The 20,502-nt window shown below is 43.7% G+C and overlaps 1 protein-coding gene across 2 annotated transcripts in view; it reads left to right on the forward strand.

The window, feature by feature from the left end:
* Positions 1-20,502, forward strand: part of FILIP1 (filamin A interacting protein 1) — a 196,085-nt gene that overhangs the window by 133,638 nt on the left and 41,945 nt on the right. For both annotated transcript variants that reach the window (XM_081251494.1, XM_081251493.1), the window contains exon 4: positions 7,192-7,370. In XM_081251494.1, coding sequence (XP_081107620.1) covers positions 7,192-7,370 — 179 coding nt within the window. The remainder of the gene's footprint in view (positions 1-7,191; positions 7,371-20,502) is intronic.

Raw genomic sequence — 20,502 nt, forward strand, 5'->3', positions numbered from 1 at the left:
AATGCCCGTAAAATTTTTTTTTTGTTTTTTTTGCGGTACGCGGGCCTCTCACTGTTGTGGCCTCTCCCGTTGCGGAGCACAGGCTCCGGACGCGCAGGCTCAGCGGCCATGGCTCACGGGCCCAGCCGCTCCGCGGCATATGGGATCTTCCCAGATCGGGGCACGAACCCGTGTTCCCTGCATCGGCAGGCGGACTCTCAACCACTGCGCCACCAGGGAAGCCCCCGTAAAACTTTTAACATAGTGTCTGGAACATACTAGCTACTCAACAAATACCAGCCATTAGGATCTGCTGGGAGCTGAGCGTGGTAATTGCTCACACTCTTATTTACTTCCAAACCTGTAGGGACTCGAGGAGTGAAAGACATAGAGAGGTCAAAATATCAGTTTTATATTATTCTTATAATCACCTGGATTGAAGAACTTGGCTTGGATAAATAGTATCATTTGGGCTTCTTAGTTCTTTTCTCCCAAGTTCGAGCTTGGTATGACCCCTCAGGGGAGAGGTAGGTCTGCAGAGCACACACATCCAGAACCACTGCCTCTGACCCACTGAGTTCTATGGACAGTACATAAAGGAAGGCGTTTCCAACTTACCTTCAGAAAGTAGGCCTAACCCAAGCGGACAGAAGAGCAGCGCAGAAAACACCCACCTTTCTTTTGGGTTGTCCTGCTGGAGTCCGCTTACGCTGGGCATGCTTCTTGGTTCCTTTCTCCCCTCAAGTCACCAATCTGAACAGTTGTTCCCCCCTCGGGGAGAAATGAATAAGGAGGTAGGGGGAAGGACAAAAGCTACTTTTCCCAACGCTGGCAAAGTGGTGAAGTCCTGCTCTGCGGGAGAAACAGAATGCCGAAAGGAGAAAAGATGTCATCCACCACTTACAGATGTTTGGTTTCTTAACCCTTTGGTCTTTATAATCAAGTTCCTGTTGCTCAGGAGCAAGAGAGTTGCTTCCAAGTTCATGATGTAAGGATCCCCTATATTACTGTTCCATTAGCCTCCTGGTATCATAAGCAGATAGTCCAGCTCTTGTTCCTAGAAGCCATGCTGTACCTCAAGCCAAAAATCACTGCTTATTCTAATTTTTGTCCCAAATTAGGCCCAGCTAGGTCCTCCAACAGAACTCACCAAAGGTTAAGCAGTGAACCCAATATGGTGGACCCCCCTCTCTTGCCAGGTATCTGGGGAGAAATTAAGCAGCAAATATTAAATCCCCCTGAACTTCCTTGTAAACTAAAGTCTGAGATATCAAAGTTCATAATTCTTAAGCAAAACTGCAAAGAAATTAAAGGGTTCAGTTTCTTTCCTTCCCAAATTCTTATTCTGCTTAGCCTTAGCCAGAAGGATCTTAATCTTAGGCAATTTCAAAGTTAAATTAATACATCCTGAAGTCCTTTATTCTATGTTTACTTAAAGAGTCCAAAGATTATGAGGACACGTGCAGCTATCATAGTACCAACCTCATATTCATAAATTGTTAAAAATGCAAGAAAAGCCCCAGCTCCAAGGTCAATTTTTCTCAAGTGTAATAATATTCCTTGACCTCAGGACTCAGCACGAAGCAGGCTCATGTCACCAAGATCAAGGCAGAGACTTAGAGGATGTCTGAGGGAAGGAGGGTGGATAGAGAAAATCTTCAGGTACAACAGGATGCCAGTCAGTGTGGGGGAACTTGTCCCCATCAGACAGAGCCTGCCGCCATCAAGAGGCTAATAATTATGGGAAATGGCGAATCCTGGGTTGGGTGGAGGAATCTGTTTCATGTATTATCCTTGCCCTCAGTGAGTGGCATTTGAAACCTGTCTGTCTTTTTGTGAAGTTTAGGGATTTGCAGTGGTGACATCCTCCATGCCTAGGTCTTATTTTAGGTGCCCTACTTTTCCACCTGCATATTTTTATTTATTTATTTATTTTTGCCTGCGTTGGGTCTTTGTTGCTGTGTGCGGGCTTCTCATTGCAGTGGCTCCTCTTGTTGCGGAGCACGGGCTCTAGGCGCACGGGCTTCAGTAGTTGTGGCACACAGGCTCGGTAGTTGTGGCTCGTGGGCTCTAGAGCACAGGCTCAGTAGTTGTGGCACACGGGCTTAGTTGCTCCGCGGCACGTGGGATCTTCCCGGACCGGGGCTCGAACCCGTGTCCCCTGCATTAGCAGGCGGATTCTTAACCACTGCGCCGCCAGAGAAGCTCCCACCTGCATATGTGAAATCTCTTTAATCTTTTTCTTTTTTCAGCCACGATGTCCAGGCCTAGGAAACCCATCTCGTTCCGGTGGTTTTCCTTACTGCCCGCTTGTTTCGGTCACCTTCCCGCAGGTGACCTTCTGAAGCCTGTCTGCCTTGGGGCCTAGTTGGGACCTAACCTTAGCCAGGTGACCGTTCCTCAGAACTTCGCCTTCCCTCATGTTTGAACTCTAATTCTGGGGTAACTTGTCCTACTCAAGGCAACAAAAATGTTTTCTTTTGTCACAACCTTTCCTCCAGTAGGAAGGCTCAGCTGAGTTTTACTGTTATTGTTGTTTTTGACCAGTTTTTCAAATGGCCCCTTCTTTCTCTATCACTATTTTAGGCATCGTAGAGTTTTTGTTTGTTTGCCTCTAACTTCCCCTATGCTTTCAGTCCCAGACATTTGTTTTCTGAATATTACCTTCCGTATTGTGTAGTGTGTGGTCACCCTCAGTGAGAGAAGCAAAACCAAGGAGTTATGAGTCTGCCGGAGGATCCTTTGTTCAACACACATCTTATCTACTTTTATGTTCTTGAGTTGGATGATACCTCCTAAGGAGTCTTTTCCCGTCACAGCACACCGGGGTTTGGACTGAATCTGCTGCTGTCCTGCCTGAATCCCCTTTCGTTTGTCTCATCTTTCCTTCGAAATCTACATCTCCAAGTTTCTTGAGCATGTTCGCTCAGGGCCCATCTACCATGGCTGACACCATGAAACTCACCCCAAATTGCTTTACGTATCCTACCCCGATCTCAGATTTTAGTTCTTCAGCATGTCTATATTTTACGTAACCACTTTGAATAGCTGTTGCAGTCTTCAAGAGAAAGGGCCCCAGCTGATCTCATGAAGAACCATCTGCAGTTTTACAGCATGTTCCTCAAGCGTTGCCTCGATCCCGACACCCTCTTTGTGGGGCAGTCACGCTGCTCTGTTCTCTAGGCTCTCCTGTCTCCACCTCCTCTGTCACCCATTCTGATTCAACAAAGACTAAAATCTCTCTCTCTCTTTTTTTTTTATAGCCCTATCTTTAAGGGCACTTAGATCCATGTCCCTTTTGGTCTTTCCAGTTTGGTCCTTAAGGCCTCATGTTTCCTCTTAAGTAGATTTCTCTCTTCTTAAATTCCTTACTATTTTCCCCATTAGCTCTCCGTTGATAACAGAGCTAAAATCATCCCCTAAACCATGATCCTTTTGTCTGAAACATACTGAAATTTCTCCCCATCTCAAGCCCCTGAACGTCTTCTCCACCAGCTTGATTCAGGTACACTCTTTCCTTAGTAAATTTTGGCCTTTGTTGCTATGATGATCTCATTCAATTTTCCTTCCACCTCTGTCCAAGTGGGAGCTACATTTCCAAAGTAATAGGTGCCCATTTCGCTTTCACTATTCAGTAATAAGAACTACCATTCCTCTGTGGTTGAGCCACAATTTGGAGCCTGAAAACCCAAAGCCATGGGACACAGTATACATGATTAATGAATCCACTGGGAGGTGGTCTTCAGAGTCTCTGGACAAGCCACACAGATCCAAGAGGTCAGCCCACTTTGGTTCTCTCCTAGGAGCTCAGTGCAGTTCCAAACAAAATAATGAGAAACAGGGTCTGGCACAGCTGATCTGTTGCTACCTGTGTTAGTTCTTACATCCAGAATTTAAAACTGAAAGCTAGATCCTCACACAGTAATGCTTTATTGCTAAAGAGGAATTTACTACCTTTGCAGTTTAAAATCTGGTCTGCGGGGCTTCCCTGGTGGCACAGTGGTTAAGAATCTGCCTGCCAATGCAGGGGACATGGGTTCGAGCCCTGGTCCAGGAAGATCCCACATGCCGCAGAGCAACTGAGCCTGTGCGCCACAACTACTGAGCCTGCGCTCTAGAGCCTGCGAGCCACAACTACTGAACCCATGTGCCACAACTACCAAAGCCCACGCTTCTAGAGCCCGTGCTCTGCAACAAGGGAAGCCACTGCAACGAGAAGCCCGCGCACCACAACGAAGAGTAGCCCCCGCTCACCGCAACTAGAGAAAGCCCGCGCGCAGCAATGAAGACCCAACGCAGCCAAAAATAAATTAGGAAAAAAAAAGGAAGTCTGGTCTGCAGTTCTGGGTGAAAAACGCAGCTCACACACCAATGTGTCAGCATCCTTCCAGGTGCATTAAAGGACAAAGAGACTGTCTTCCTGATTATGCAAACCAGTGCTGAGGTCAAGCTGTACTGGTGTAGGTGAGGTGAACACAGCCCACAGAGACAACAGCAGCTACTCCAGGGGCCTAGTCCCAGCACGGTAGCTGCTGAGAACAGCTAATCTCAAAGGCCCACACAGACAGAACATACTAAAGCTAGGGCCTAGCAGTCCTACCTAGGCTGCCCTGGAACAATTAATATCAACATATGCTGTTTTTCCTCCAACTGCCCCTACAGTGTTTCTCTCTCTGGGTATCTCAGTCAACCATCCAATTAATAACGCCCCCATCTTTGCCTCCTGAGTTCCTTGAACAGATTGAGGGATAACTGCAGGAGTCTGACAGATGACTTGAAACATAAACTTTATTGTTGGCATCAATAGGTAGATGACCACCAACCAGGTTCCTATTACTCTCTCTCCTAGACTCTGGAGACAGCACCTGAGGGAGAGGACAATGTACCATCTTATGGCAGACAGAGTAAAAAATAAGAAAGGAAAAGGCAGGGCTGGGCTTCCCTGGTGGCGCAGTGGTTGGGAGTCCGCCTGCCAATGCAGGGGACACGGGTTCATGCCCTGGTCCGGGAAGATCCCACATGCCACGGAGAGGCTGGGCCTGTGAGCCATGGCCGCTGAGCCTGTGCGTCCAGAGCCTGTGCTCCGCAACGGGAGAGGCCACAACAGTGAGAGGCCCGCGTACCACAAAAAAAAAAAAAAAAAAAAAAAAAGGCAGGGCTGTTCATGCCCAGCTCGCTGTCCCCAGTACAACCTTTAAATACCATTCCTTCCTCAGGGAGGAGTGGGTCAGGGTATCAGGAAACAGGCAGAAGCTGCTCTTGCAAATACTCTCAAAAGGAGGGAAGGCCTTACTTTACGACAACGTTAAGAAGGATCAAAAATGGGAAAGAGCTGTTCCTTGCACATTTCTGATGATGGCCCAGCCATGCTTGACAAATTCTATAACATATGGTGAAAATCACACTTGTGGAAAAATGGAGAGTTCTTGGGGAGAGTATTTTGTAACAGGGAGTTATTCCAGTGCAAAAACCTCTCGTGTAGACTGTCCCATTAAGACTGCAGTAATTTATCAGAACACATAAAAGTACGATTTGCCTCCCTGATCATCTCAGGTATGGCTGGCCAACCTGGGCTTCACCAGTCTGACTGCTCACCTGTTCTTAGGCAAAGGGGGTGGAGGTCTAATTAGAAGGCACTGAGGGGACTTCCCTGGTGGCGCAGTGGTTGAGAATCTGCCTGCCAATGCAGGCGACACGGGTTCAAGCCCTGGTCTGGGAAGATCCCACATGCCATGGAGCAACTAAGCCCGTGCGCCACAACTACTGAGCCTGCACTCTACAGCCCGCGAGTCACAACTACTGAGCCCACGTGCTTCAACTACTGAAGCCCATGCGCCTAGAGCCCATGCTCCGCAACAAGAGAAGCCACCACAATGAGAAGCCCGCCGACCACAACGAAGAGTAGCCCCCGCTCACTGCAACTAGAAAAAGCCTGTGCACAGCAACGAAGACCCAATGCAGCCAAAAATAAATAAATTTTAAAAAAAAAGAAGAAGAAGAAGGCACTGAGGATTATGGGGGCAAAATCTCTTTTATTTTGGGCCCCATAAATGATTCATTCACAATGAAAATATAATAAAATTGTACAGGGAACCTCAGATCCTCCTTATGACTGGAACATCAGGGGAATAGCTCTGAAGCTGATACCCATGGAGCTGCTCCACTGACTCTTACAGAGTTGGCTGTGGGACTAAGAATGGATTCTAAATATGTCTGATTCACCTAGAGCAGTGGTTCTTAACAGGGAGGGGGGCATGGGGACTTTTCCTTCCGGGAGACATTCGACAACGTCTGGGGATAGTTTTGTCACAACTGGAGGTGGTAGTATTGGCATCTAGTGGGCAGAGCCCAGGGAGGCTGCTGAGCATCCTCTAGTGGACAGGACAGCCCCTCAGATAAGAATTACTTGGCCAAAATATCAGTAGTGCTGAGGGTGAGAACTCCTGCACTAGGGTCTGAAGAGCAGAGTAGGATAGGGAACTATCAATGCTGTAAGATTGGGTCCAATTTAACAAACACGTACTGAACACCTGCTTTCTTCCGGGTGCTGTGCTAGGGACCAGGGACTAAAGAGATGATCAAGGCATATGGTCCCTTAAAGATCGTATAGCCTGGCCGGAGAAACAGACACAAAAAGCCCTGTAATAATATTGATAAGATCTCTTTTAGTTTGAGATATGTGCGCTCTGCAGGTTCTGAGATTCTCCCTATATTTCGTACCTCTTGGAAGAAGAGGATTGTGGGTCCTTCATATACTTTTCCTAGAAATGTACTTAACGGCAAGCCTTAAAAAAAAAAAAAAAAAAGTTGCAATGAGGATAATTTCCTCCTCCCAGGGGAGGAGTTTGGTACACGTGCCTGCTGAGCTCTTTATTTTTCTGAGATGAGGCCAGATGCTATTCTCTTTCTTTCTGAGTATAGGGCTTCACTGTCTCATTGAAACAGTGAGTTTGCTTTCCTGAAAGGTTAGGAACGACACATATGTTCACAGAAAAAAGGCCAGAGGCCAGAAATAACTGCAGCCCTATTGTGGCTAGTTCATAAATCCAACTGGCCTAGAGAAAATGATGGCATGGGGAACATGGCAGAGAAGAGCAGATTCCGTGTCCTCCCCCACAGGTAATAAATCATTAGACCAATGCAAACAAATTATTTAGAGTCCTCCGTAAATGAAATAAAATATTAAGCTCTTTCCCATGTTTGCTTCCTCAGCTGGACAGACTTGAGGAAAAACAGAAGGAAACCTACCGGCGCATGCTAGAGCAGCTACTGCTGGCCGAGAAGTGTCACCGACGCACGGTGTACGAGCTGGAGAACGAGAAGCACAAGCACACGGACTACATGCACAAGAGCGACGACTTCACCACCCTGCTAGAGCAGGAGCGGGAGAGGTAACTGCGCACGCGCGCCCCAGAGGGCCGCGCTCTCGTCCTGCCCCTCCTGTCCTGGATCAGATTTCCACCCGTGACTCCGCGGACACGTGCCCGGGGTCTAATTCCTAATTTCCGAACGGTTTGCAGAGAGTGAGACAGACTTTGCTTGGAACGATTGATGTGAGCATGTTGGGGGTGCGTATAAATACGGCAGCACATTCCCACTAGGATGTGAAAAGCCAGAAAGCCACAAACTAAGGGAGCTTCTGTTTTAACTTGATCAATGAAGCGCCTACGTTTGAAAAGCCTCTCTACTAACTGCCTTCTATTAAAAATAATATACTTTTTCTCTTTGGGCTTAAAATGCACTTATTCAGTGAGACAAATTATCACCATTTTAAATGAATCCTATTCATTCTTAAAACGGGTATAGAAAATCTTACTACTTGGTTGTGTGTGAATTACTTAATGACTAGAATTACCTGCTTAACTTTTTCAGGGTTGCATAACTCTTAAAACTCCGTGTAAAACAGAACAAAAATTCAGCGTTGAGCCTTGAACACTGTAGGTAGTTTTCTCAGACCAGGGATTAGCACATTTGAAGCAGGGACTTCAAATTGAAACGCTTTGTGATGAATTCTTTGATACTCTCCAGTTTTTCAGCATCTTCTTTTTAGCTTATTCTCTCCTTTTCCTCCCCTCAGCTGAATGGTTACATCTGTGAATTCCACAGTCTTTGAAACCAATGACACTGAATCCCGATGCTTTGAGTTACCAAGCGTGTCTGCTTCTGTGTTTAGGACTTGCAAATTAAGAGCCATTGGGAAAGAGCTTCACCAGTCCCAGCTTTGCTGTATGTAGTTACAAAAAGGAGATCTGGTTTTCCCAGATTAGTTTATTTGCCAGAAAAAGTTACCTCAATAGGAAAGTAAGTAAAAGCGTGAAACAACAGGTTTGTGTTAAATTTTTAAGTTATTGGTAATGTTTACTTATTATTGGACTTGGTACATCTCTTGAGGAAGGAGAAATGGAAAAGGGAGCAATGGCTGCAGTGTTATGTACAGTACCCTCCACTTATAGTTTCTTTAAGTCTGTCTTCTGCTGCTGGAAGCTCAGGTTTATCAGCTTCTTGTTTGGACAAATAGGTGGTCCAATCTGATATTTTGGGGCAACCAAACAGTGAGAATAAACTCTACTCTGCAACCTCCATGAATTTTCCAACCTCAAGCATAGGTATTGCAAACAAGGTTTTAATGATGGTGTAAATTACATATATCTAGGTGTCCTGTGTTGGAATGTGGTCAGGTAAGAGTAGCAACTTGTTTGATATTTTTTAAAAGATCTGAAATCAAATAATTTTAAAGAACCAGCTGTGTGAATTAATATTTTCTGATCACTTTGTAAATCATTTGGTCTAGAACCAGATATGTCTGCCTTTTCTACAATTTCCCACCTAAGCTGAGGTGAATTCACCTACAGAGTGGTAGGTTTAAATGAAGTATGTGGATGGAGAGACTGCACTTACCCAGCTGTTTCTTTTTCTTTCTTTTTTGTTTTCCTAATATTTGTGTACTGTGAGAATAATTGAAATAATAACACTTGATGGAGAGCTCTATAGTTCACGATGTACTTTTATATTCATTATACAATGAGCCTGTCCCAAGTGTACTTATTTACTAACTTCATGTAGACTAATTCAAGACTAACAATTCCAATCCCCTGCCCCTCCTTTGGAGTTGTTTAATTTGACTAGGGCAATTACACAACGATTTCTCCTGAGCAAAGCGCTATGTAGGAGGTTTTAAAACTCAAAGCAGAATTTAAAAATTATATATATCATGATGCTTTTCATACTTTGATCAGCACTGCCGAGATATGTCACCAGATGTACATGTTTTAGATAAGAATCTTTGACTCACTAAATATCCAACCACTTTAAGATTCTGCAACAGTAGTTTTGACTCAACAGGTTATACTTTAGTGCTTTATATATTTTCCTGTCAACGTTTTTGCCCAGGCCACCCCCCTGACTGACCACCAGTGCACATGCTGTGGGCACATGCTGACCGAGACTCGTTATGCTAAATTAAACACCCTCACTAGGACCCTGATAACTGAAGTTGGCATCGCTGAATTTCTCTGCGTTCTGATCTGAGGCGTCCACAGTGACTGGCTTTGCTGAGTTCCCTGGGCAGTGAAGCCTTTAGGATTTTCTCAAAGGTCAGGCCTGGGCCTCCTGCTGCCCTTTGGAAGAGGCCCTGCTAAATCTGCTTTGGGTTAAATCCTCTTTTTGAAGTAAGCGGTCATAATTAGATGTACTTATGGGGGCTGGCAGTTTGCTGACCCCGGGGCTTTCTTTCCCGTGGGCAATGTCACCAGGGGCTGGTCCCCACCAGGACCTGGGCCACGGCTCAACCAGGCCCCAGCGCCCCACTCGGCCGCAGCCCCTGCAGGGGAAGCTGGGCTATTGCCGATAGAAAGCTGGTTTTTCTGAGCCCGAGTGGGAATTCTGGCATAGACTATTCCAAGTCCTTTGTTTGCCTCTTTGTTTTGCACTCCCTTCCCTCTTTCTCCGGAAAAGTCCCTTTTGTGAAAAAAAAAAAAAAAGAGAGAGAGAGAGAGAGAGAGCGCCAAGAACTTTCCTTCAGAAACATTTCCCTTTATTTCTCTTGTGAGCATGACTCAAGGAAGGAAAAAAGTGAGACGAGATAAGCCCAAGTTGTTTGTTCCTTGTAATCACCCAGTTTCTACTGGGGGTGTGACTCTGCAGGCTGCCTCTACCTAGACAGCTTTCTGATTTGGTGGCCATGGGCGGACGGGCGTGCAGACCCAGGGGACCCTCCACACAGGCAGAGCATCTAGGCTCCGTTCTCTTTACTTGTCCTGCTCTGTAAGGGTTTCTCACGTCCTCTGGAAAATGGTTAAAGGTAATAAAAAGGGACCCAGGCAGACAGGATCAGTAGCTATCCAGATTCAGATATTTGATGAAACCAGAAATCCTTGGCTTTCAAAAAAAAAAAGCCTTGGTTTGACTAGTATGGCAAAAGACTTCTGAGTTCAGCCCTTTTAAGTCCCTCATCCTACAGGTTGGTTAACCGAGGCCCAGAAAAATTATGTAGCTCAACTAAGACGACAGTGCAGGCCACTGGTCCAGCACTGTTGTACGAATGAGTCCCTTGGGCAGAATGTCTTGTTTTATGTTTTCTTCGTGTGTGTGTGGGGCGGGGGGCTCCCAACCTCCAAGCTCTTAACGTCCAAACTATGACACAGAATCTTAAAAGGCAGAATGATGGTTATCGGGAGGATATAAACAGATCTATTTGGACCACTGGTGTCTTTCAACTGTCAAGACTGGAGACGCTTTAGAACAGCATCTGCTGGAAGGAGCAGCCAGGGGAGTTGTTTTGGAGCGAAGTTTGAACAGCACACACAGTGTTCTATTTCTGTTGCATTCTGATGGGAGGCTGATGCTAGTTATGCGGGAGCTAAATAAAACACCCCTCCAAGCTACCTCCTTGTTATGGCCACTCACCTAGACCCTGAAAGTGTAAAAACTAAGCAGAAGTTATTTTTCACTTTTCAGGAGTTGTGAAATTCACCCTATATAAAAATTCCACACATTAAGTGCCTAAAATGGACAATATATTGTTCTGGGCTTCCTTTATGCTAAACCAAAAGACTGATCATAATCTGTTACCATCATTTACTGCTATTTATTTTAACAAATAGTTGTATTCCCAAATTAAAAAGTGGAAATAGCATGAAAAAATGCATTGGCTTAACTAGCATTGCTTAATATATACATGAAAATATCCTTCACTGCAGTAATTAAGATTAGATAAAGAAAGCTCCCTTTCTAACTAACTGCTATATTCTGTTTGGTCCATATTTTGAGTCAACTTGACCTTAAAAGGCATAATTCTGAGCACATGAGATCACCTTCAGAGTTTATGCTTTATTCTCTGTATGAACTTCAAGACTTGTAATTTTAATCTTACACTTTCTCTAGGGCTGCTTCAAGAATGTCAAGATAGAGAGAATACAGTTACATCAAAAAGTGCTTTGGAACGTAAAGAAGTATTTGAGGGGGATGTGTGTGTGTGTGTGTGTGTGTGTGTGTGTGTGTGTAAATGATGTGGGGAGGGCTGTCTAAATCTATAACTGTAGATATAGATTTGAAAGCTTTTGGATTCTATAGGCTCAGCGGGGACTGCATAAATAATTACATCATCATATAATATTGCAGCAAGCCTTCCAAGTATAGGGTCATTTTTTAAAAAACTACAAACCAGCATCTCGAGAGAAATCTCTTAACTTGTGAAGCAAAGAATGCAGGAACAGGGGCTTGATGGAGGGGAAACTCTCAAGCCCCACTTTGGTATTGTTCCTTTAGGCCTGGTGGCCTGTGGGACAGGCTGCACCAATGCACTTGCCTGTGGTGGGGATGACCGGTCAGAGCAAGTTTGTGAAACATTGCTCTAGCGGCCTGGGATCCTGGGAGATATCCTTGGCACACTTTATAGAAAAAGATGCACATCTGGTTCCCTGGCATATTTTCCCTAAGTTTCTCAGATTTAAATGCCTTATGTCTAAACTATCGCAATAAAATGGACTTTTCTCATTGGTAGCTTGGAGAAGCACAATAAAGTACTTTGTAGAAAAAGATTGCTGCTGATGTGTAAATGATCAAGTCTGATCATGCAGAAAGTAATCAGTAGGTGGAACATATCAGCAGGAAACAACGGAGCCCTCTCTTGTCTGTGCTTAGCCCTCAGCTACATGCTGCTCACTAGCTGGGCTAGATTTCATTGACCCCCCTGATACGTACACATCTGGTTTAATCCTTACCAAACTGTATGAAGTAGAGTCACTATCCCTACTTAGAAGATGGGAAAGCAGGTTAAATTCCTTCCACCAAGGTCACTTGCCAACAGTTAATTGGAAGAGTCAGTGTTTGAACTGAGTGTCCTACAGTAAAAACAAGCAAACAAACAAACAAAAAACTTTTCCACTTCCAAGTTCTTACCTTCTGATTGAAATGAACACTTCATTTCTCCAACGTCTGGAGGAAGAAAAGATGACTTGAAATGTCGGCTCTGTGGATGGCACATCCGTTCTGTTTGCAGGTTCAGGATTCGAATTCACAGACCTTTACCTGTCATTGAGATAAGCCACCTACTATCAATAATATCCTGACCAAGAAAATTGCTGACCAAGAAAATTGCTGGGAATAGACAGCTTCTAAAAAAGAAGAGGAATTAGAATTCAGAGACTCAATCACAGAAACAATACATTTTACGGTTGATTTTCTGAAAGAACGCCAGGATCAAACTCCACCTTCCAGTGGCTCTCACCCTTGCAATTTGCAAATCCCACTTCCTACTGGAAAATGTGATGGAAATGAAGGAGCCTGAGGTGATTTTGATTTTGCATAGCTAAGGTGTTTGTGTTGGGGGATGGGATAGGTGGGGACAGTGTAAAGGAAGTGGTGTTAAATCTTACCTAAAGGGACCAGGCAATCGGTGACTGAAAAAGATAGCTTCCCAAAGTTGGAAGATGGGAGTTGGAAGACAGTTGCTCCTCTTAAAAGACCCAGGATATTAACGTATCTACTATTAGCACTGTAGAACTAGGAGCCTGCTACTCATTCTTAACTAGACACCCCTGGATGAAATACGAACGAGCCCATTAAAAATGCCCTTGAGGTGCATTTCACCAGATCCCATCTGTACAAAACTGCCGAGTCTTGGGTGGGTATGATCTTTTTCCCAAGCTTTATAGTGTTCTCATTCTCAAGGTCATTGAGTTAGCAACCTCTGATGTAAGATTCTTCAGAGTTTTAGTAATATAACTTTTAACAGATATGCCAGGGAAGATAGGTTATCTGATCAACATAATTTTCTAACTAATCAAAGGTTATGATATGAATTAATTTACTTTTACTGTTATGGAAGATATTTCTCAAACACATTTTACTTTTTTAAGAAAAATTTTAATATACCACAAAACCCAGTTAAGTCATATTTGAAGATTTCAGAATCTTGTAGTGCTGCTCTCTGGGTGACTCTGTATGTTACAACCTCAGGGTCTATTAGATTATATTCAAATCTAGATGTCAATTATGGTTGTATTTTATTGTTGATAGGATGGTGAAGATGTTTTCCGGATCTTAGGGCTTAACCCGGCTAACTGAGAATTTTAGTTGTTTAGATTCAACATATTTGGACTTTTACAACAACAGCAACAGAATTTGAACCAGGAAGGACTCTGATATTATACAAAGGGGTGGGATAATAATCAAAGAAAATTGGCCATAAGAAAGGGATAGCGTTGAAAGGGAGGTCTTGAGAGAAAACGGGCAAGGAACATATTTCACTGCTTAAGATTTTAGCATGTAAGAATGCCTCAGTCCTGGTATTTGACACCCCTTATTCTAGAAGAGTCCTAGGAGAGGTGAGATTAGAGGGCGGTATTTGGAATTTGAATGTGAGAGTTAAAGAGTGAGAGCCCGGTAGTGGGAGGTGGTCAGCTTGTCAGAGTCTCTCTAGTTCTGAACCAATCATTGAGTTGTTCTCTTTCAATTTCAGGAAATTGCCAGACAGTTCTGGAAACCCTAAGTACCTGACTCACTGCAGGGGCCTCTTCAGAGAGAAGTAGAGGCAGCTCCTTTTACATAACTGTCCTTCTTTCTGTCACATGACTCTGTAAATGCTGGTCACAGCCAGTTAGCCCAGAAGTGGACAGCTGTCCTGGACAGAGGTCACAGAGGTCCCACACTCAGACACCCCAGGTGTCAGGCAGTAGCTGGAGGGGGCAGGTCCAGCTCTTCAGCACACACTGCGTGAGCGGAGGGACTGCTGGGCTGCAGAGCTCCCACTCTGGCTGCCGGGGGAAGTCGCCATTCAGATCAGGCCGACCGACCCCATTTTAAATTGTGGGTTCAGGGTCACCAATTCAGATTTTTCAGGAAAAGGAAGAACTCTGATTTTAGTAAAATCTTGTGAGTCAGTGTTCACTGAAATTTATAAAACAACGTGCAGTGAACAAAACTCATGGCTATTTAGTCTCTAATGTGGCTGGTTTGCAACCCTGATGACCTAGACGTTAGGGAGGCTGGGGCCTAGGAGGAAGCCTGGCAGGCGAACCCTGCTGAATAGTGTGCTCTGTTTGATGGTGACAAACTAGCTCACTGAGACACTCTCTTGGAGCATACGAAACAGAAAGAAGTAAAGACAACAGAGGCCAAGAAAAAACCCAGCAGACACATAGAGATTCTGAGTAAAGAATATCTCCCTCCCACGATGAAGAGTGGCCCCCGCTTGCCACAACTAGAGAAAGCCCTCACACAGAAACGAAGACCCAACACAGCAAAAATAAATAAGTAAATTAATAAACTCCTACCCCCAACATCTTCTTTAAAAAAAAAAAAAGAATATCTCCCTCACAGGACTGGGTTTCAATGGACACCTCTGTCTGAGGGCTGCCAAGCACTGGGTCACAAGCGTGTGCTCTAGGGTTACTAAGGCTGCAGGTGCATGCTCCACAGTGATGCACAATTTTCCACTTCTCCCTGGGCCTGATTCTCTCCGGGGTATTCTTTCTCAGAAGTCCCTGGGTGACTCTGTCCCTTACCACCTAAAGACTCTCATTCAAGTATAATATTGTTACAGCTTTGACATTTTCGTTTGCCAGTGCTGTTATAGAAATTTACTACAGTATGATAATAATTGGGTTTTTTAACATAATTTTTTCTATTACCCTGTGACCTGGTCCTCATTAGAGCAGCCAGCCAAGAGCAATCACAGCTTCAAGGGAAACTTGCCGTAGCTGAAGGAGAGAAGTGAGTAGCTTCTCTTCTGGGTTCCAGAAGCAAAGATCTCGGAGTAGCTTGAGAAAGGACATATACTCAAGTTGATTCAATTTTTATCACCCCTCCTTTCCTGTTTAGATAAATGCTTCTTTTAAGAGAGAAACAAGACAGCAAGAGAGGTCTATGTCATGGGAGTAGCCTGTGCAAAAGAAGAGGCTCTGTTCTGAGCTTATTTGGGGTGTGGGGCTGGGGAAGGAAAAGTGGAGAGTAATATAAACCCCAGATATATGGGTGTGAAGAATTTGAGAATGGAGCTATCACTAGGTAGAGTCCAAGGGTGTCTCAGTCTGCTTTGGCTGTCATAACAAAATAGACTGGGTGGCTTAAACAACAGAAGTTTATCTTCTCCCAGTCCTGTATGCTGGAAGTTCAAGATCAGGGTTGCCAGAATGGTCAGATTCTGGTGAGGCCTCTCTTCCTGACTTGCGGACGTCCACCTTCTCGCTATGTCCTCACATGGCCCTTCCTCTGCGCATGTACATGGAGAGAGATAGTCTTATCAGGCCTCCAGTTCTATTAGATGAGGACCCTACCCTATGACTTCACCTAACCTTTTTACCTCCTAAAAGCTGTATCTCCAAACATAATCACGATGGGGGTTAGGCCTTCAATATATGAATTTGAGGGGGCAAATAGCAAAGGGCATGGCAAAACTTGTGGTTCTCTCTCCAATAACTCAAGAGAAAGAGAGTAAAACTTGGTGTCTGACGTGTCCAGTTAGAGAGAGCTTGATATAGCTTCAGTATCCTGCAACCCTAAAGGAATATCTAGATTTTCCCTGTGCTTCTGAAAGGCCATGGGAATAGCTGATTCAGGGCTGGAATGAGAACAGAACTGTGACCCATTTGGATCAGCAATCTGAGCTGGAATGCAACTGAGGCCAGAGACCACAGTGTGCATCTCAGAGAATGCCAGCGTGGAAGGATGATGCCTACATGACCTCCCCCCCCCATCCCTGATGGCCCCAGAACTCAGCCCCAACTCCAGAAATGGGGTCCTGAAGCCCTAGAGTTAACCCAGGAGACCCCGACTTGACTGAGGAGTCTTTAAATTTACAAAGGAAAACCTTACTTGACTGAGTCTACCCAGAATTAACTAAAATAAAATAGAATGAGGCAGAGGTGGTGGCGGTGGTGGTGAACGCTAGCCAGTGTAAGATGACAGTGGCTCTGTTGGTGGCAGCAGGTGAGGTGGCTGAGCCTGGCCTGGTCCGAGCCACCACTGCTGAAAGGATGACCCAAGCCAGGAAGCGGGCTGCTGAGCCTCGACGGCCTGCATGCTTGTAACTGCCCCAGCCAGACACACTCCTACCCTTGACGTAGCCATCCTTCAGTGAATCTACAGATGTTTTTTCTCAGGAGCTCAGCCTGACCCTACCTCAGTGATACAGGAGGGAAGACCCGCTGTTGTATTCAATCAGTCAATCAATAAATAAAATAAAATGGAATGGGAGCCCATAAAAGAAACCTAGAGATATAGAAATATGAAGATAATTGTATTTCTTGCACGCATGAGTTTGAGGCCTGCAGTTAGTACCCCCTTCGTTAGTAAAGTCATCCGGGTGTGGGCTAAAGAGAAATAATGTAGTATTGTGTCTGGTTCCAGAGTACTGAAGGTGTGCTTACTAATGTTTTGTGAAATTTAGAGGATCATCTGATCTAAGTCTAACCTTTCCAGCCAGTTAACTCTTTCCCTGGGTTACTCTAGCTACATGGTACCAGACCCCCTCAAAATCTGTAACCTAGAGACAGTTGTTTTCTCAGTCTCCTGCATTTCACTGGGAGCCAGAGAGCCTTGAATTCAAATGCTGATTCTGCCACTTACTAGATGAGTTAGATAACTCTTGGACAGGTTATCTAACCTCTCTGATTCTTGTTTTGTTTTGTTTTGTTTTTTTTGCGGTAGGCGGGCCCCTCACCACTGTGGCCTTTCCCGTTGCGGAGCACAGGCTCTGGACGCGCAGGCTCAGCGGCCATGGCTCACGGGCCCAGCCGCTCCGCGGCATGTGGGATCTTCCCGGACCGGGGCACGAACCCGTGTCCCCTGCCTCGGCAGGCGGACTCCCAACCACTGCGCCACCAGGGAAGCCCTGGTTTCTTTATCTATAACCTATCTCATAGAGTCATTTATGTTCATGAGATAATGAATATAAAGCCCCTTCTACAAAGTGTAGCATATACTGCCTAAAGGTGATCATTTCTTCTGCTCACCTGTGTATCAAACACTAAGAGGAAAACTATGACGGTTTCACTAGATCACAGTTTACATTTTCTCAGGCTAAGCTGTTCTGAGAACAATGCAAAGTATTGGAAAAGTAAACTATACTGTTGTCGCGGGGTCGTTGTTTTGTATTTAGATTGTAGGTAGACTCAGGAAAACTGAAAACCTACTACAAACAGAGAATTCAATAAAGTGAGGTGGCAGGGTACAAAACTACATAGAATCAATATTCAAACATCAATAGTTTTCCTATTTCCAAAAGACAAAATAATATAAACTATATTAAATATTAACTATCTAGGAATAAACTTAAGAATGTGAAAGATCTACGTAAAGAAAGATTTGTAATGCTACCTAGAGATTTGAAAAAGATTGAGACCAACAGAAAGGCTTACCATTCTAGGGCTGGAGAACTCAACGTTGTAAAGATGTCATCTCCATATATTAATCCACAAACTTAATGTGGTCCTAATAAAAACACCATCAGGTTTTTTTTTTAAGCATCAGAACTAAACGAAGTTATTCTGAAGTTAATATAAAAAATACACAAACAAGAATAGTCAAGGGGCTTCCCTGGTGGCGCAGTGGTTGAGAATCTGCCTGCCAATGCAGGGGACACGGGTTCAAGCCCTGGTTTGGGAAGATCCCACATGCCGCGGAGCAACTACGCCCGTGAGCCACAATTACTGAGCCTGCGCGTCTGGAGCCTGTGCTCGGCAACAAGAGAGGCCGCGGTAGTGAGAGGCCCGCGCACCGCGATGAAGAGTGGCCCCCACTTGCCGCAACTAGAGAAAGCCCTCGCACAGAAACGAAGACCCAACACAGCCAAAAATAAATAAGTAAAATTAAAAAAAAAAGGATACTGTAATCTTATAATAAATGACAGAGATCTGGATTGATAGCATTCATTGAAAACAAAAATAAAAATAAAAGGAATGGGTGGATTAGATGATACCTCCAATTGCTTTAGGGTTATTAGAGTATAAAAAAAAAAAAAAGAATAGTCAAATATTGAAAATGAAAAGTAGTAGAGAAGAAAGGTTTCCTATCAGGAAAACTAACAAACAAACACACAAACGCCACTCATTTTAAAGCCACAGTACGTAAAACAGTGTGGCACTGGTATATGAATAGACAGATCAATGGAGCTGATATATTTCTAGAAATAGATTATAGTAGATATAGAAATTTAATATATGTTCAAGAGGGCATTCTAAATCCGTTGGAAAAGGCTGTGTCTCTTAGGAATGGCTATTGCTATAGTCATTTTTATGTATAGGATAGGTAATTTATTTGTAGACATGGGGACAGTTGACCATATTATAGCCAAGGCTATTTTTTTCTGTCCTGACCTATGTCAAGGGAATATTTAGCATTTACTTTTTAAGTTTCCCAAGGATAGATCAATCCCATGTAATAAAAAATTATATTTGAGAAATAAAATATATAGCAAGAAACTGATGACTTACTTTCTACCAAAAACAAAAGCAGTATTATGAATTTTAACCACATAAAATTTTATGAGAAGTAAAATATGTGGTAACTATTGGCATCCTTTGGAAGAAAAACTGCTATAGTAACGTTGCTGAGGTCATAAATTCACAGCCATTTTTCTATAACTTTGTATATTTTAAAAATGAATACATTAAAAGGAAGTGACAACACATTTTATATAGTGAAAAGAATAAAAGCTTAAGCCCAGCTTGGCCTGATTGACTAGAATAACCTGGGGAATAATTATTTTCTTTCCCCAACAGCTGCATAAAACAATGAGAAAAACAGCTAATCTAAAGATTTGTACCTAGTAGTGTATCAAATTGAGTGATTTAACTGCATGTGTTTTTCAGAGAAGTTATTATGGGTTATTAAATGGAGTCCAGATACACATTCACTTATTTAGAGAGTCTAATGCAGATTGGCTTATAATTTTTGGATAGAACAGTTGATTGTAAGTGGTACAGTGTATGTATGAAAATAAAATTTCATGCCTATCTTCACAGTTAATCAGAGAGCTCTCAGGAACTAGAGCAGATGGTAAGTTTTAAGAAACACACCATGAAAATCACTAGGAAATAACAAACAGCCCAGCTAGAATGGAAATTTAATTGACAAATTTTCAATCAGTAACTACAGCCCTGGACTTCCCTGGTGGCGCAGTGGTTAAGAATCTGCCTGCCTAATGCAGAGGACACGGGTTCTAGCCCAGGTCCAGGAAGATCCCACATGCCGTGGAACAGCTGAGCCCGTGTGCCACAACTACTGAAGCCTGTGCTCCTAGAGCCCGTGCTCTGTAACGAGAGAAGCCCCTGCAATGAGAAGCCCGCGCACCACAACCAAGAGTAGCCCCTGGTGCTGCCACTAGAGAAAGCCCGCCCGCGTGCAGCAACAAAGACCCAACACAGCTAAATAAATAAACAAATAAATAAATAAAAATTGAAAAAGAAAATAACTACAGCCTCATAGTCTACCCAAGTGACAAAAATACAGTGAATTTCCTAATGTAGTGACAGATTTTTAAAAATGATTTCTAGAAATTTAGAGTAAACTAAAAAAAAAAAAAAATGATTTCTGATCTGTCAATACACTGATACTATCAATTGTAATCCAGCGGTAGTAATGCCAGGCGATTGATCAATTCTGACAGGCATTCTGTATGTTAGAAAATACAAAACCAAAGTCTCCTATAGCTTTTTTTTAGTGAATTGAAGCATTAGTGAGATATGTAACTTCCAAAGAAAACACCCGAATCCAGGTTGCAAAAGCAACTGGGTTAAAAGTGAACATTTCTCACAACTGATTGGCTGTTTTTTGGTCTCCAAATTTCAAACTAGTTGGATTGAGTTTTTAATTGAGCTGATAGTGTATTTCAGCATCATGGACAAAATAAGGTATTGAAAAGTAATATGTAAGATTATTCTGGAATGAAAAGCCTTAGGAATGCTGCCCTAAATTGGCAGCCATAATAAATACCAGGCAAAAGGGGTTTTTTTTTGCACAAATTCATACACCAAGAAAGAGTTAAGAAAAGAAAGTGCTGGGAAAATGTGTTGTTTCTTAGCA

This window comes from Mesoplodon bidens (assembly GCF_964165515.1).
Source record: "Mesoplodon bidens genome assembly, chromosome: 12".
Classification (NCBI taxonomy): domain Eukaryota; kingdom Metazoa; phylum Chordata; class Mammalia; order Artiodactyla; family Ziphiidae; genus Mesoplodon; species Mesoplodon bidens.